Raw genomic sequence first — 14,766 nt, 5'->3', positions numbered from 1 at the left:
CCGGGGGGGGGGCGAATTATTACATGCGATTATTATTTATTATTTCACCAAATAACAAACATGGTGTGGAGGGAGGGGGGGGGGGGGGATTTTAAACTGAAACAACACGGATATTTTTTTTTCTTCTTCCATTTCGAGTTCAAAAATCAGTTGAAATGTCTTCGAATTCAGCGTGAGTTGAATTCAAACCATCATCTAGATGATTCATTATCTCCTTCCAAATGATCTCTTCAGGGACGTAGATCACGTCCCCACTGTCTATCCCACCCAGTCCTTGAAACAGCTGATCGATACAGCCTAGATCCAACATATTTCTCTCTGAACTAGTGGCAGGCGTGCTAGAGTGTCAGGACACGGGCGTTGCTTCGTCCTCGTTTTATTGTTCTGTTATGTTCTGTTCCTCGGGATGTTTGATACTTCAGTGATGTGTCGAAACTGTATCTCCAGTGAAAACACGACAAATATCACCAGATCAATCGCCAAAGGGTTGGAAAGAGAGCTCTGAGGATCTGATGTTTCATCCTCACACCGATAAAGTTCTTGAACTCAGGTGTGAACGTTGAAATAATTTCGAGGATTTTCTTTTGTTTACCAGTGGTTATCAGTCATTGTTGTGGGCCATGGGGGGATGTGGGGTGAACAGTGCGTGACAATGACTCAGGGACTGGCCTGAGATTAATCCGGAAGAGACAAAGAGATTAATTAGGAATTTATTGATGTATTCACGTGTGAGAATAACAAGAAAAATCATAATCTGAGGAAAATTTATCGAGGTGCCAGGGGATTGAGGATTTTCTTGAATTTGATCCGGAGAAAAATGAGTAATTCAGTGGCAGCTGCTCCTAGGACCTCCATAGCCTCCAATCGAAATTCCCACAGGTCAACTCTTCTTAAAGTTGTTATCCTGGGGGACGGTGGTGTTGGCAAATCATGTCTCATGAATAGATTCGTTTCTAATCACTTCGATGAACATAGTTTTCACACTATTGGGGTGGAATTTTTGAATAAAGATATCGAAATCAATGGTGAGGCCTACACTCTTCAAATCTGGGATACTGCTGGTCAGGAAAGGTTCAAGACACTCAGAACACCATTCTACAGGGGCTCGGATATCTGTCTGTTGACTTATGCCGTTGACGACAGAACGAGCTTCAAAAATCTCGCACTTTGGAGAAGTGAATTTCTTTATTACGCTGATGTACAGGATGGGGCACTTTTTCCGTTTATCGTCGTTGGGAATAAAGTAAGTTGGTGATTTTATTCCAGAGGAATGGAAAGGAGAGAGGGAGAGGACTGGAGGGGATGTTGACGATTTTGGAATTTCAGGTCGATGTACCAGACCTGGAGAAACAAATATCCACCGAGGAAGCTCGCGCCTGGTGCGCGGAGAATGGAAATTCTCCGTTGGTGGAGACATCAGCGAAAAATGCAACTAATGTAGAGGAAGCGTTTGGGGCTGCTGTTACTGCTTGGGCTAAACTTGAGGCTAAATTAGAACGCCCTTTTGTCGAAGACACTGTCGATTTGTCCAAGCAGCAGTCGCCCCATCGCTCCAGCTGCTGCATGCCCATGACTAGTGCCGAGTAGGTTCTATCAATCAAGCATTCGAAATTAGGTGTTCTTTATTATTTGGATGCGGGAAATTGAATTATCCTCGTGATTTTAACCAAAGGAAATTTAATTTTCTTGATAGAAAGGTTTCGGGTTCAATTCATGGAAATTTTGTCCATTTATTGCGTTGGGATCACGTGATATAGCAGCAAAGGGGTGAAGGGCAATAAGTCGATAGTTTCGTAACTTGATTTTCGAGAGATATCTCTAGATCTGAAGGAGATAACAACTTTTTTGGTAGGAGCTTTTTTGGAGAGGGGGATTAGGGCTATGAGAAAGGTTCTGCGGACGATTTTGATATCTGTTTTATATTCGGAGATATTTGTCGAGAACGTATCTATTGTCGAAATCGGCTTTTTATTTTTTACCTGTTCGCTAATGAATTAATTACTTGGAGGTCAAGTGGAGACAGAAGGACGTTTGACCACTCCATTCCTGAATTAAATGAAATGTTAGGGCATCGCAATTGACCGCAGCTTTTGTTTTTTAGGTGTTATAACAAAATAATATGAATGGAATTGTGAACCAGGCATAGACTGCCTGCAGCACAAAGCTATAAATAAATATATATTTGTAATGGTATTTGTAATGGTATGAGAGAAGTAAACAAATTATGATAAGAATAAATCAGCACTCAATACGGTATCACGTGCCACAATTCAATAAGTTAGATGGATTTAGTAGGGAAGAGGTGAACAGTAGTAAATTTATTTGTTTATCAGGAATATCTCAGAATGTAAGAAAAATAGTGAAATTTTTCTTAAGACCTTTTTTGGAGAATGACGTGAGAGCTACAAAAAAGTTATCTAGAAAATTTCAATGTCTCTCTTAGATGCGTCGGGAAATCTCCTGAAACGAATAAAATTGTTATTTTTTATCCCTAAACTACTGAATAATTGAGGTATATTATGAGTAATCTTATTACTCAAAGAATTGTACATAATTACAAACGGATGATGGAACAATAAGACACTTCAATGCTTGATCTCGAATTCGTGTCCGTTATTTATCATTTTGATGAATTTTATTAATTCAAGTTGAACGAATTTTTATTGATCATTTGAGGAGAAATATATGACGAAACGCGAGAAAAAAAAATGGAGGAAAGTCTGAACTGAAATAACGAATAATCATCGTCATTGCAAATCATTAAAATGGTCATCAATGGAACAATTTATTTAGCTTGTGGTGCGCTTGTTGATATGCGTTGAATAATCGCAGTATTAGTATTAATAAATAATAAAAACAATTGTTGAGTCATTATCTTGAGATAATGGCTCAATTAATAGTTGGAATGCAGTAAAAATCCAAGTGTATTTAGCCTAATAATTTGTATCTGCCTTATAGTAGCTAACGAACTCGAAAAATTACTGTTGATTCATGAAAAAATTGAAATTTTTGGGAATTAAATAACGAAAGTCAACGAAAGAAATGTACAATTCAGGAACTAATAATTCTCTCAACTAGTGCTTGTGAAATTAATTTTTGTAATCGAATTCGAGTGATGTAAATTATAATTTTCTAATGATTAAATTATTCAGATATTTGCAGATGCGTGTGGCAAAATTAATAACGCTTTAATGAATCGAACGGTTATTATGAGTGAGAGACCATATCAGGAGTGATTAAATTATCCGAATATTGATTACTTAATCGTTAATCATGCAGCAGTAGTTCATTAAATCCATAATTGTGCAAAATTTATCATGAAAGATATTTTCGGAATGAACAATTGAGAACAATGAATTTCAAAGAAAAATCCTCGATGTCTTTTGAACGAGTGAAGATATTCGAACTTTGCTGCGCTCATTTTGAAGAACAGAAAAATATCTTCAAAATGACGCAAGATTTTTCAAATTTTACTTTGCTAATCATGAGATATCGACGATTGAGGGAGAACTTTTTGAAAAAAATCACCAGTTTTTTTATGAATGTATTCAATGGTCTATATTTTTATCGATCTCGAAGACAATTTTTTACACGAATGCAACCAAGGGCTACGTTAATTACCTGCGCCTTAAATGAATTTTATATGATCCGGGGAGAATGTTAGGAATAAAGTGAACACTCTGCTTCTTTGAAAAGAAATGTATTCAGTTTCATATCTACACTCGACAGTAATACCCTTATCTAATTAATTAATTTTCAATTTTAACCGAAAATTCATAAAATTAAATGATCGTGAAATTACCTAATTCAAGAACTGTTCAGAAAAATGAAATTTCGATTTCTAAAAAGAAGATTTAGATGTTTAAAGACTCAGTTCTTTACTTTAAAATATTAATTCCTGAAACATTCGTTAATAGTAAATAAATTCAGTAATTTATCACCTTTTTGAAGAAAATAGATAAATCTTTTTCTCGGTTTTTAAAACAAAGAATACGTTTTCTGGAATCCGAAAATAAATTTTCCAATGACAGAAATTTAATTTTTCTATGTAGCTTTCTCTCAGATACCAGAAGTTCATATCAAAATTCTATATTCACCTTTACAATTCACAATTCCTTGCATAAACCTCAACAGTATTTACATTCATTAATTACTAAAAATTTAAATTTTATAAGATTCTGACCCTCATAAAATTAACCATTAGTTCGAGCAAAGAATAACAAAGACACTTCACTCCTCAATTTTCAACTTAAAAAGATGGAAAACAACAATCTGCAAAGAGACGTGTAAAAATACTGCTCAACATTGGTTTGATGTTATTGATAATTATTATTTAAAAAAATATATGAAGAATTTGACGAATACGTTCGTTAAAATATTCGTTGATTGCCTCGTTGGCGATCATTTGGAGACGACTTTTATTTCGTCTTGTTTGAGACATTCAGGACACTTTAATGAGCCTAATGAGTTTGTGCGGTTATGGCACGGAGATTGCAGCCTTGATTAATGACAATGCTCTGTTACGTCGACAATCACTGATTTTTTCCAACCGAAGAGGAAATAACCTATTGCTGCACCCAGAACAACAGCTGAGCACAACCAAGTGTTGTAAGTCATGAAGATCAGCATGAGGAAGTAAGAGAGAATTATCTGGACGATATGTAAAAATGTCTGGAAGAAATGCATCTGAGAGATCATCGTCGGCCTGCAACACAATATTTTTACATTCATCCATCATTTTTTTTTTTATAATCCCAGGATTTTTCAAGACATGCAATTATGGATAAAATAATATAACAGATTCGACGAGAAATAATCAGCTTTTTGCTAAGAACAATTTACGTGATACTCCTTCAGCGATGGAAAAATTGATTGAAAGTTGATGAGAACGGAGAATAATTGTCAAGAGATATAAGTTCACCGAAAGATGCGAAATGATGTTTCCAATCACTGGGAGAAGTTTTTCAAGACGTAAAATTTTTTCAGCAACTTTATTTCTGGTGGAACATGATTACGGGAGATAATACAACATGCTCTACTGATTTATGATTGACTCACGGTTGTTTATGGATAACTTCGCCGACCATGCTAGAATGGGAAATCAGATATGATAAAAATTAAAACGTAATGATGAGACATTTTATTGTTGTTCGATGAAGTCTTCGATGAATATCCCGAAATCTAAGAGAGATAACGGAATTTTTATCAGGACCTTTTTTCAAGGCTGAAATGAGAGTTATAAAAAAGATTCAACAAAGAATTCTCTAGATCTCATGAATTCCGAGATATTCTTGGGAAACACTTCGTTATTTCGTCGAGTGCATAAAACGTGAAGTGCGGAGTGAATTTTGTGGCGATGATTTGGTGATTTTAATTGTGAAGAGATGACAGACTTACTGGACGACTCGGTTGTCCTCTGCCACGACATTTTTCTCAGCTGGCATTGAAACACTCCTGTATTGGAGGGCATTGTAGGTTTTCCAGAAGAGGTATTCCCGGTAGTATTTTAGGCCCTCGTACAGGGCAGCCATTATGATTATTCCAATCATCGAACCCACTAGACCACCTATCGAGGTGATCTTCCAGGTGTCGAATAGAACGGTTTCACAGTAGCCACCGTGGAAAGCCATCTGCAAGGAATTTTAGGGAATTATTGGGCTTTTGCGATTATTTTTTGCTTGTCCAGGTGATGACTGAGGTACTGGGTAGAGTTGATGAGTAGTTTTAGGATATTCTGAAGTTAAATTTAATCGTGGAGAATTCTCACCGACATCATTCCGTGCATCCCATGTCCACTACTACTGCAAACATCAGCTGTTGCTTCTGATGCATGCCCCATGGATCCATGATCCATTCCACTGTGTCCCATTGCCCCATGGTCCATTGCAGCGTGACTCATGGCACCTCTGTCCATGTGATGATTTTCACTGGCGTGGTCCATCCCGTGATGATCCTCATGACCACCCGAAGTGTTCATCATGTGGTGGATATGTTCAGCCATTTTTTATTTCAATCGCTCAATTATCTCGATAATTAGGATCTGCGGAAAAAAATGTTGGATACGTTTTGTATGGGAAATTTCTTTGGCCACAAATAATCTCTTATGACTCTTTCCTTCAAATTCACGTATTGGTGCCGTAATTGGGGAATAAAAAACGTGAGTTTCGGTGTGTGGCATAGAAATTCAAACTTTCGGAGTAGAATAAACGATTGAAATCAATTGAGCGAATTTAAACTGTTGGATTATCGTTCCTCAGAGTTGACAAGTTCATAAATCGTTCTAATTATTACTCCAGTTCGTTATTCATGGATTACTCGTTATAATGTACTTATTCCAATTATTTTAGTTCGAGAATTGAAATCATTATGCGTTGCGCAATCCTATATCTCGCATCCCTTTCTAGTAGTTTAAAGAGAAAAATATTAGAGACCTAATTAATATTTTCGCAAGAAGTAGTTCTAGGAATTCTATAATGACCTAGGAAGTTTTTACTCCAATCGTTTTAACACTATTTAATTAATATAGCTGTTCAGTTCTCTTGTTCATATTCATAATAAAAATCAGGAAACATTGTTACTCGTAACGAGAAAGTTCGTGTCCTCGATATATTTACAGGTTAACTAGAGGGAATGTCTTGTCTCGAGTAACAGTACTGAATGGACGAAAAAATTTCCCCAGTACCCTGAAACGTTTTTTATTATCTCGCATCTTGATTGATACTTTTTGTCTCCCAATCGATCGAAAAGAATTAGAAAGGCTTCAGAATGCCTTTAATGGGTTTCAATCTAGTGGGATAGAAAAATTCATATTGAATTTTATAATTTTTTGATTATTTCCACTGCATTGCGAGGAAGATGACGTATTCTTCCTTCAATGACTGGTTGAAGGACAAATTATATTTTAGAAAAAAATAATTTTCTTCCCCCAAATGATATGGTCAGGCCCTAGGGATGGGGTGAACTTTTTTTTGTGGAATTTTTAGTTTTCTTTCAACGGTTTAATTTTTTTTAGGAGATAAATGTATGGGTAATCAATGATTGATTGATGGAATTGTCGATTTAATGTTTCTTCCGGGTAATGTAAACAATTCAGGCATTCAATAATTAATTTAATCGTCTGAGGTTTCATTGCCAGCACCTGTATCTGATAAATCACGTTCGGAGCAAGTGAATTGAGGAGAAAAAATATAGATAGAACTACACGTTCTCGAGATAATTGGATAATTAAAATGAGTTATGCGAAAGTTGAAACATAATTTGCAATGAATCGATTTTTACTCTTTCTTAATTGTATAATTATCTTGGTAACGAAGGGTCTTACGGTAAAACGTTAGCAAAACTTTTCGTAGCTCGTGAAATTCTGGGCAGAAAATGTAATCAACACTTTCCTCTAAAGTAATTTATTAGCGAATTAATTTGAAATTAACTCTGAAAATAAAATTCTCGACTGAATAAAAAATCGTTAGACTGTGATAAACACTTCCCTCGTTCCGGAAACCTCGACTCAGTTCACTCTATCGCATAACTGATATCATAATCGATATTGAATCGATAAACCTACATTGTTCGCACCTTCTTGCGGTAATCAATGATCGGTAAACAATTACGTCCTAATATACGGTACGCAAGCGAATAAATATCGCGAGCATCGAGAAATATCGCGGTATCCACTAGAGATATTTGAATTTTTATAACGACCTTTTTTGCAGCTCTGAATTAGCTCTAGAACAAACATTACTAGCAATATTTTGTTATTGCTTTCGGTTTCTGAGATATTTTAGAAAAAATTATCAATTCGGTGTCATTTTTCAGTAGACGCGGGGAAAATGTAGAGTCAATGAATAGCTGACGCTAGTTCATCAGCATTTAAATTTTCTCGCATAATCACTCGTGTAAAATGATACAAATACAAACATTGTGGTGCATAATCAGCAAAAAAAATACGTCTTATCAGTTCATATTTTTCTATGATACTCGACCACAAATTAGACTCGAACTTGAAAGAAATGGGAATATTACGAATTTTTTATTTTGCCCAACGAAAAAAATTAAAGGAATAATTTTTTTTCCTGTTACTCGTGCAGTTTAGCCTTGTGTTACGTCATTGCCATTCACCACATTTTTTTTTTAATCGATAATCTTAGATGTAGGGAATGAACTCCTGGAATTTCTTATTGAAATTCCGGACATTGCAGGGAAATACGAGAGGGTAGAATAACACGATTCCATTTCGATCTCCGATATCGTTATATTTTATAATATAATTTCAACGGCTGAACTTTATTTCAAAGAATAATCAACGGTCCCGAGAATAAGAAAGCGACTCAGGGAATTTTCGTTTGCATTTTTTTTTAGTATTACTGATTAAAGACACAATTTTTCCCACTAGATCACAGAAATCACGAAATCAACTCTATTGGTCAATCGTCAATAGCTCCTGACCTAATGAACCAATTTCAATGAATTTAGTCTCATTCTAAAAAAAAAAAACTCCTCTACAGAATCTTTGCAGATTCGTCGAAATCTATCGCGTCGTTCGTGGATAATTGCCCGCGAATCGCGGAACACTCGATTTTTGAGATAGGAAAACGGTGTGAATTTCTTTTAATTGCTCCACGTGACCCGATTATTCCAATAATCCCCAGAATGAAGTGAATGAACTCGTCTATTTTCTCCATAGAAAGTTCCCCGAATATTATCACGAGATGACCGTTTAAATGATTTTTACCTCGTCATCACACTGGAGAAACTTCATTGATATCAATTGGATCAATAACCGCAAATTATTATGAACCAGAGTTTTGCATGGGGTCGAGAATTTATGGGCGAGTTCAAGGATGATAATTTATCCCGGGAGAGGCTGGGTAAATTCCTGGGAAGGAATATATCCTATTTGTGGCTCTATTTTATCAGATTAGACGGATTGAACCCTCAACTTTTTAAATATTGTGTCGAAATTTTGGCTCAATGACGAGATAAATCCTTGAGCCATCGAGTCATGTCATTTGAAAGGTCAATGATTATCATTTCGGTGGGGTAATTATAATCATAGGTATGCTCACCAATTATTCTCCTTCAGACAGGTCAGGTTATGTCACTGATTGGAGTATAAATAAATAATCCTGTCGAGGTCGTGAGTTGGTATTATTTATTTTTTTTTCGAATTATTTATTCTGTGGTCTTTGCATTCACGGGGGTTTATGGTATTGTATGAGCGAGTCCAGTGGTTAACAGACTGACTTTCTACTACGGACGCGATAGCCACTGAAGATAGAATTCCGAAATGATTTTTTTTAGGAGAGAAGTGGGGAAAATGGTTTGAACTTTCGGCGAGAGAGAACGCTAGGGGTCGAGCTGTTTTCATTATCGGTCGAGGCTATGAGAGGGCTCTAATTACGATAACGATGATTTTTTGATTAATTTAATATTGCCATAACTTATCAATTCGAGTTGTGGAGTTCTCCGGTTTTTGAATTTTTCACGGTCATCAGTGATTAGCACGGAAAGGGGTAGGCTAGGGAAAAAGTGAGATAAGAGTTTTTTTGAGAGGGTATTATCAGCAGCAATAAAGTCTTATAGAAGTTTGTCGTGAATCCACTCGGTGTAGAGATAATTCTGGCATTAGTGAGTCGATTTTCAAGTTTCTCAAGATTCACCGAATTGTGATTTTCCGTTTCCTTGTTAATTATCTCAAGAGGAAGCAATTTGAGAGGAAATCATCATTCGAATTTTTTGTGGAGAATTCTATAAACTACAAAAAATTTCTTTACAGTTTTGCTATAAACTGCAACGCTATCGAGATAATTATTATTTTTTGGTGTTCTCCGAAATTTTCCACCTTATCATCAACTTAACTCTTCAAACGTTTCAATGAGGGCGCGAGTAGTTCCTTGAGCTAAAAAAAATCTGGTGCGCATGTCTCATGTTGCCATTTTTGTTTACCTCGGCTGGTCGAGACCTAAACAATATCATTGACAGTTTAAATTGCTCCAAAAATGTCGTTTATGCCACTGTGGCCCAATTTGCAACCGAGATCCACCGATCCTCTCTGGTTTAATGCTGATAAACCTTGTGATGACGAAGAAGAAGTCGACAAACTAGAGAGTCTTCATCAATCCTGGGTAATTAACCCCCAAACACTCGAAAAAATCATCAATTTCTCATCGATCGATTCATTTTTCTAGAAAGATCGCACTAGAACTGCTGGTAGTGACCAAATACCCATTGGAAAATCAGCTAGTGACGTAAGATTTCATTTTCAACCTCAATAAAAAAAGTAGTGAGAGAAGCAATCGATTTTTCTCCAGGATTTGAATGATTGATTAGTTCATTAATAGGGGGTAATTAGGTAGATTAATTGTGGTTTTGGGATTAGTTCAGGGGATCTGAAGAAGAGGAGGAAGAGGAGGAAGAGGAAGAGGGTGAGGGAGAAGAGGAAGAGGAATCTGATACTCATGAAGACGAGGAGGAGGAGTTCGATGAGATTGACATGGAGGTGAGCTATTCTCACCAGCAGCAAAGGTCCAGTCCAACTGATGCTGTCACTGACCCTGTGTCCATCAGAATGGTCACACAGGGTCCTCGATACTCTTAAAACAATCCTTCGACTTTATAAATAGGTCATTTCATTCTGGTGTTCACGGAAATTTATAGAGAAAATGTAAATAAATAGATGTTCTCGATTTTTCAAGATGGATACGAGTTAATTTATCTATTACGATCCGATGATTCTTCATTCCGAGCTTTTAAACCTTTTCCACAATACTCGTTAATTATTGATTCGCTGATAACTAATTTGTTAATTGAACTGGGAAAACCTACTTCGTACGACGTAATGCTCTTCTTGGCACTTCCTTGTGGTTATTTTGTTGAAACGAAAATAAAAAGTGGAGTAGTGGGTTTTTTAACGATAACGCAGAGATCAAGAGTCAATCATCTCCGACGTTCACTATCACTCAATGGTTTAATAATGCATCGTGATGCAGAATTACTTTGCTGACCACAAATTAAATCCTGATGATAGTGGACCGTGAAGTGATTCACCTTGTGTCACGAATTGCACTTGGGGTCGATGCTTTCGTCTTGGGGAGATTCTCCTCAGATCGTGATCTTACGATTTTATCTCTCGGAAAACCACCAACATTTGTACATAAACATCGTGAGAGATCCCAATTCCATCCCTCCTCGTTCGTTCTATCGTGTTTTAATCTCTTCCTTGTCATTTCAAAGAGAGTTGTCTCAATTACGACTCTAGTTCAATAGAATTGCGTCTCAATTTTTTGTGCTTTACTATTCTGCAATCGCTTCCGGTTAAAATATTCTGGATAATTTCATCACACTGGTTTTACGCTTTAAAGTAATTCCATCGCTTCTTCCTCTGAATCTATTCGCTAACAAAATAATTGAAAAAAGTCAACCACTCCGTTCACACGATGAATTGTCGATTGCTCACATACCGTTAATTATTCAATTAACTCAATAATTATTGGATTCATTGGAAAATTGGTGGATACATTATTTGTGGGAAATTCTCTGGACTACAAAAAAGCTCCACGAATTTTTCTCGGGAATCTAGTGATTGGTGAGATAACTGATAAATTAATTACGTGAGTCGAGGTGATCAATCGGATTTCAGTAAGTGCTTAATTATCTTGGGAATGAGGGGTTTTAGCGGGGGATGGGTGAGGACATTTTTTGTAGAGGTGAAAATTATCTGTAAAAATGTCATGTGACATTTTACTGTGGGTTGCGTTGGTTGAGGGGGGTGTGCATTGGTTTGCGGTTTCGAGTGGTTTTTTCGAATTTTTTTAGGCCAATCACTCGGCGCATAGTCACTTACACTAGGTACATACGTGTTTATGTACGTGTTTATGTACGGCGTTGGGTCTCTCAGCGAGTAACTGAAGTAAAGCCAGGTTGGTGCCCCCGCAAGGGTGAACGAACGGCTACGGAACAGGCAAAAGAGAGTCCGATCTCGCGAGCGCCCGCGCACAACCACCTCCTCAGGTTTGTCCTTTATCAGGACAAGCTTTTGACCTCATCGTATTTTTTTTTAATTCATTTTTAATGCAATTCGTCACAAGGAGCTTGTGACCCACGAGCCTTCCGCCTGTCACACGTAGATAAAACATTTCGATAACAATTACTGCTGGCTCACAATCTTTTTTATCTTCTATTATTCTTGAAAAAAATAATATTCTAGTGCTGGTACAGTAATTTTTATTGTACTTTTATCTCCGTGAATTTTATTTTGAAGAATAATTGATGAATGAGGAAATGAGAATATAGGAGAAATATCTTGATATTAATAGTGATAATTAATAATTGAATTTTATTACACGAGAGTTCGTAAGTTTGAGAAAATTGACTCCTCGAATCAAGACGATTTTATTTGTGTCGGAGGCGGTATGAATCAATTATTAAGTTCAAATGAGAACTTTCCTCTCGTAAAATCCCACTGAGCGAGAAATAAAACAAACATTCGAGACAACCGAGAAAAATGACGCGATAAAATCAATTTCCGAAATGTAAACATTATTCATCATTCGCGTCTGCAGAATTCCCTCGAGTACTCATCACTCGCGTGTACAATCTCCGATCGAATCCAGATTCAATTGTAAAACTTTCCTCCATCAATCCTCCAGATCCTCTGCGAAAGGATTTAATTCATCCCGATATAAATAAAAATGAAAGTAAATCAAACGATTCTCATATCGGCTCTCATTTTTATTAATCTCAGGATTAATTTCTTTTTTCACTTTTCTAGCTTTCTCCAGACCCTCCAGACCCCCATAAATTAAATCAATCCTTGATTATAGATGATCAGTTAAAGCACAAAAACTCATTATTTATCAACTATCGGCTCTTGGCTAATTACCTCATTATCTTATCGATTCGTTTTTAAATTCAGGGGGGGCATGACAGACGTTGGAACTAATCCATTTGACGTTCTTCTCTGGGGGTGCCTCATTAACAATGTAATTAAACAATTAAGCGATGGGTGGGGGTAAGGGGGAGCACATGTGTTGGGTGGTGGGAGGTGGACGGGAGGGTAGAGGGAGGAGGCACGAACGAATCAGGAGCAGACTTCGGGTGTTGTCGGTTTAATCCGAAAGGCTTCCAGGGTTTTCAAGTCAGACGCGCGTTCACTGGCAAACGATACGCGTGGCACCGAGAGCCAGAAAGTGCCGACACCACGTGTTCGGATAAAAAAAATTATCCATTTTTTAAAATAACATTTGAAAATATTAAGGGGTAAATAACGTAGGGGGTACGTGACCCGTTGGAAATTTATTAGGGGTTGATTAATCGATGAGTGTTTGTGATTTTGTGATTCAAGTGCTTGTGCTTTATTGATATTTATCAATTGGTATTTCATTGAATTTGTTGATTGTTGATTGAGGACTGTGGAGGGAACATCGGGAGGCTGCCCCGGTGGTGAGCGATTTTAATTACTGAATTTTTGGGTTGAGGAAATTTTAATTGATTAATTTGGCGATTTGGCTGAGGCAATTCGTTTCGATTTTTCTCGCGTTATATCGGTTGTTTGTCGGGTCAGAGTGAAATGTCATTGGAGTTTTTCGTTGTGATTTTTGTCGGCTAGAAAGAGTTGTTCAATTATTTCTTTTTGGGGAAGGAATAGGTGCGGAGGTAACTGATGATTTTGGGGGGAGAGTTGGAGAATTTTAACTGACGAATTTTGGTGATTTTGGGGGGGGTGCTGGATATTTCGATTATATAATTGTTCTAGTGGCAAATGGCGAGGGGATTTTTTAATTAAAATTATGTCACCAGCGAAAAAGGTATGACACTTTTCTCCCGAATCAGCCACTCCGAGATGATTAAGAATTCATTAGATATAATTTTATATTCAGCGGGGAATAAAGAATTACTTCAGTGTAAAATGGCATATGATTTTTTCACGGAAGACTACGTGATCTCCATAAAAATTTTGTGACATTTTCGCTTAAAATAAGTGGCGAGGATAATTAAGAATTTATGAAACGATTTTTAAAATCTTACTCGAATACCCTTCCGTCATTTTATAAAAATCATTTTATAAAAATAGCAATTATCTCGATTTTTTTTTGTAGAATTAACTTCCGCGAAGATAATTAAGACGTCATTAGAAACAATTAAAAAAAAACTCCAACTCTTCTTCCCAATGCTATTTAATACCTTAACAACTAATTACCCTAGTGCCAAATATCATAGGACTTTTTTTAATAAAAACGACTGAATCTTGAAAAAATCTCTGCCATTTTTTTTCGAGAATCAACCCCTCCGGAGATATTCTCCAATTAATTAATCGACCAGTCAATCTCACTTCCTCCGAAATCCTTAAAAAAAATCCCCTCATTCATCACCGGGAGTCGAGAGTAAAAGTCCTCGAGGAAGAGTGTATCCATGACCCGTCTAACAACCTCAACAATTACCTCTAAAAACAATTCAATCCGAGGTAACATACAAGTTCGTAAAACACACGATACACCAGAAAGAGAAATTACCCATCTCTCGTGTTAATCTAACAATATCTCACGCTCACCTTGCACTTAATTGTCTGCATAATTAATCCAAATTCACCATTAGAATTCAACCCGGGGGTAATAACCCCCCGTGGCTAATAGTTTTTCCGGAATGAAAGTTCATTAATTGTTATCGCTATTTCACACGTGGGGGATCTGGAGTCAATTATTTTTTCGCGAGAGGGGGAGGGTTTTTTTTATGATTTTTCTGGCTTTTGTGGTGCATTCTGGAAGAAAGTTG

The 14,766-nt window shown here is 36.7% G+C and overlaps 4 protein-coding genes across 5 annotated transcripts in view; 3 read left to right on the top strand and 1 right to left on the bottom strand.

Moving 5' to 3' along the window:
- Positions 1-291: 291 nt before the first annotated feature.
- Rab9 (RAS oncogene family member Rab9) lies at positions 292-4,256 on the top strand. The gene is made up of 2 exons (XM_011313332.1): positions 292-1,243; positions 1,327-4,256. Exons 1-2 carry the CDS (start codon positions 818-820, stop codon positions 1,585-1,587), a joined length of 687 nt encoding a protein of 228 aa, XP_011311634.1. The 5' UTR covers positions 292-817; the 3' UTR covers positions 1,588-4,256.
- A 66-nt stretch (positions 4,257-4,322) lies between these two features.
- Positions 4,323-9,275, bottom strand: Ctr1A (Copper transporter 1A). 2 transcript variants are annotated; one of them, XM_011313329.1, is made up of 5 exons: positions 9,063-9,275; positions 5,768-6,040; positions 5,398-5,630; positions 5,059-5,088; positions 4,323-4,705 (listed from the first exon to the last, which is right to left on the bottom strand). In XM_011313329.1, the coding sequence occupies exons 2-5, from the start codon at positions 5,999-6,001 to the stop codon at positions 4,504-4,506; spliced, it is 699 nt and encodes a 232-aa protein (XP_011311631.1). In that variant the 5' UTR covers positions 6,002-6,040; positions 9,063-9,275; the 3' UTR covers positions 4,323-4,503. The 2 variants fall into 2 exon arrangements, with proteins under 2 accessions (XP_011311631.1, XP_011311633.1); XM_011313331.1 differs by lacking the exon at positions 5,059-5,088.
- A 311-nt stretch (positions 9,276-9,586) lies between these two features.
- On the top strand, positions 9,587-10,694 carry LOC105271644 (Troponin T, skeletal muscle). The gene is made up of 3 exons (XM_011313328.1): positions 9,587-10,121; positions 10,185-10,244; positions 10,376-10,694. The coding sequence occupies exons 1-3, from the start codon at positions 9,996-9,998 to the stop codon at positions 10,592-10,594; spliced, it is 405 nt and encodes a 134-aa protein (XP_011311630.1). The 5' UTR covers positions 9,587-9,995; the 3' UTR covers positions 10,595-10,694.
- Positions 10,695-13,144: 2,450 nt separating this feature from the next.
- The window catches only part of LOC105271642 (Ecdysone-induced protein E74), a 76,016-nt gene continuing 74,394 nt past the window's right edge, over positions 13,145-14,766 (top strand). Inside the window, exon 1 of the mRNA XM_011313326.1 lies at positions 13,145-13,437. The gene's annotated coding sequence lies outside the window, so the exon portion shown is untranslated. The remainder of the gene's footprint in view (positions 13,438-14,766) is intronic.

The sequence above is a fragment of the Fopius arisanus genome, unplaced genomic scaffold (genome assembly GCF_000806365.1).
Source record: "Fopius arisanus strain USDA-PBARC FA_bdor unplaced genomic scaffold, ASM80636v1 scaffold00115, whole genome shotgun sequence".
Classification (NCBI taxonomy): domain Eukaryota; kingdom Metazoa; phylum Arthropoda; class Insecta; order Hymenoptera; family Braconidae; genus Fopius; species Fopius arisanus.
This window is presented reverse-complemented; position numbering and strand designations above follow the sequence as displayed.

Excerpts from the sequence above, each read along its gene's own strand:
- Rab9 (XM_011313332.1), top strand. The coding sequence starts at position 818 with ATGAGTAATTCAGTGGCAGCTGCTCCTAGGACCTCCATAGCCTCCAAT. Across the intron at positions 1,244-1,326 it reads TTATCGTCGTTGGGAATAAA|GTCGATGTACCAGACCTGGA; the intron begins GTAAGTTGGTGA and ends TTGGAATTTCAG.
- Ctr1A (XM_011313329.1), bottom strand. The coding sequence starts at position 6,001 with ATGGCTGAACATATCCACCACATGATGAACACTTCGGGTGGTCATGAG. Across the intron at positions 5,089-5,397 it reads GAGGACAACCGAGTCGTCCA|CATGGTCGGCGAAGTTATCC; the intron begins GTAAGTCTGTCA and ends TTCCCATTCTAG. Across the intron at positions 4,706-5,058 it reads GAAGTTATCCATAAACAACC|GCCGACGATGATCTCTCAGA; the intron begins GTGAGTCAATCA and ends ATTGTGTTGCAG.
- LOC105271644 (XM_011313328.1), top strand. The coding sequence starts at position 9,996 with ATGTCGTTTATGCCACTGTGGCCCAATTTGCAACCGAGATCCACCGAT. Across the intron at positions 10,122-10,184 it reads AGAGTCTTCATCAATCCTGG|AAAGATCGCACTAGAACTGC; the intron begins GTAATTAACCCC and ends TCATTTTTCTAG. Across the intron at positions 10,245-10,375 it reads TTGGAAAATCAGCTAGTGAC|TTCAGGGGATCTGAAGAAGA; the intron begins GTAAGATTTCAT and ends TTTTGGGATTAG.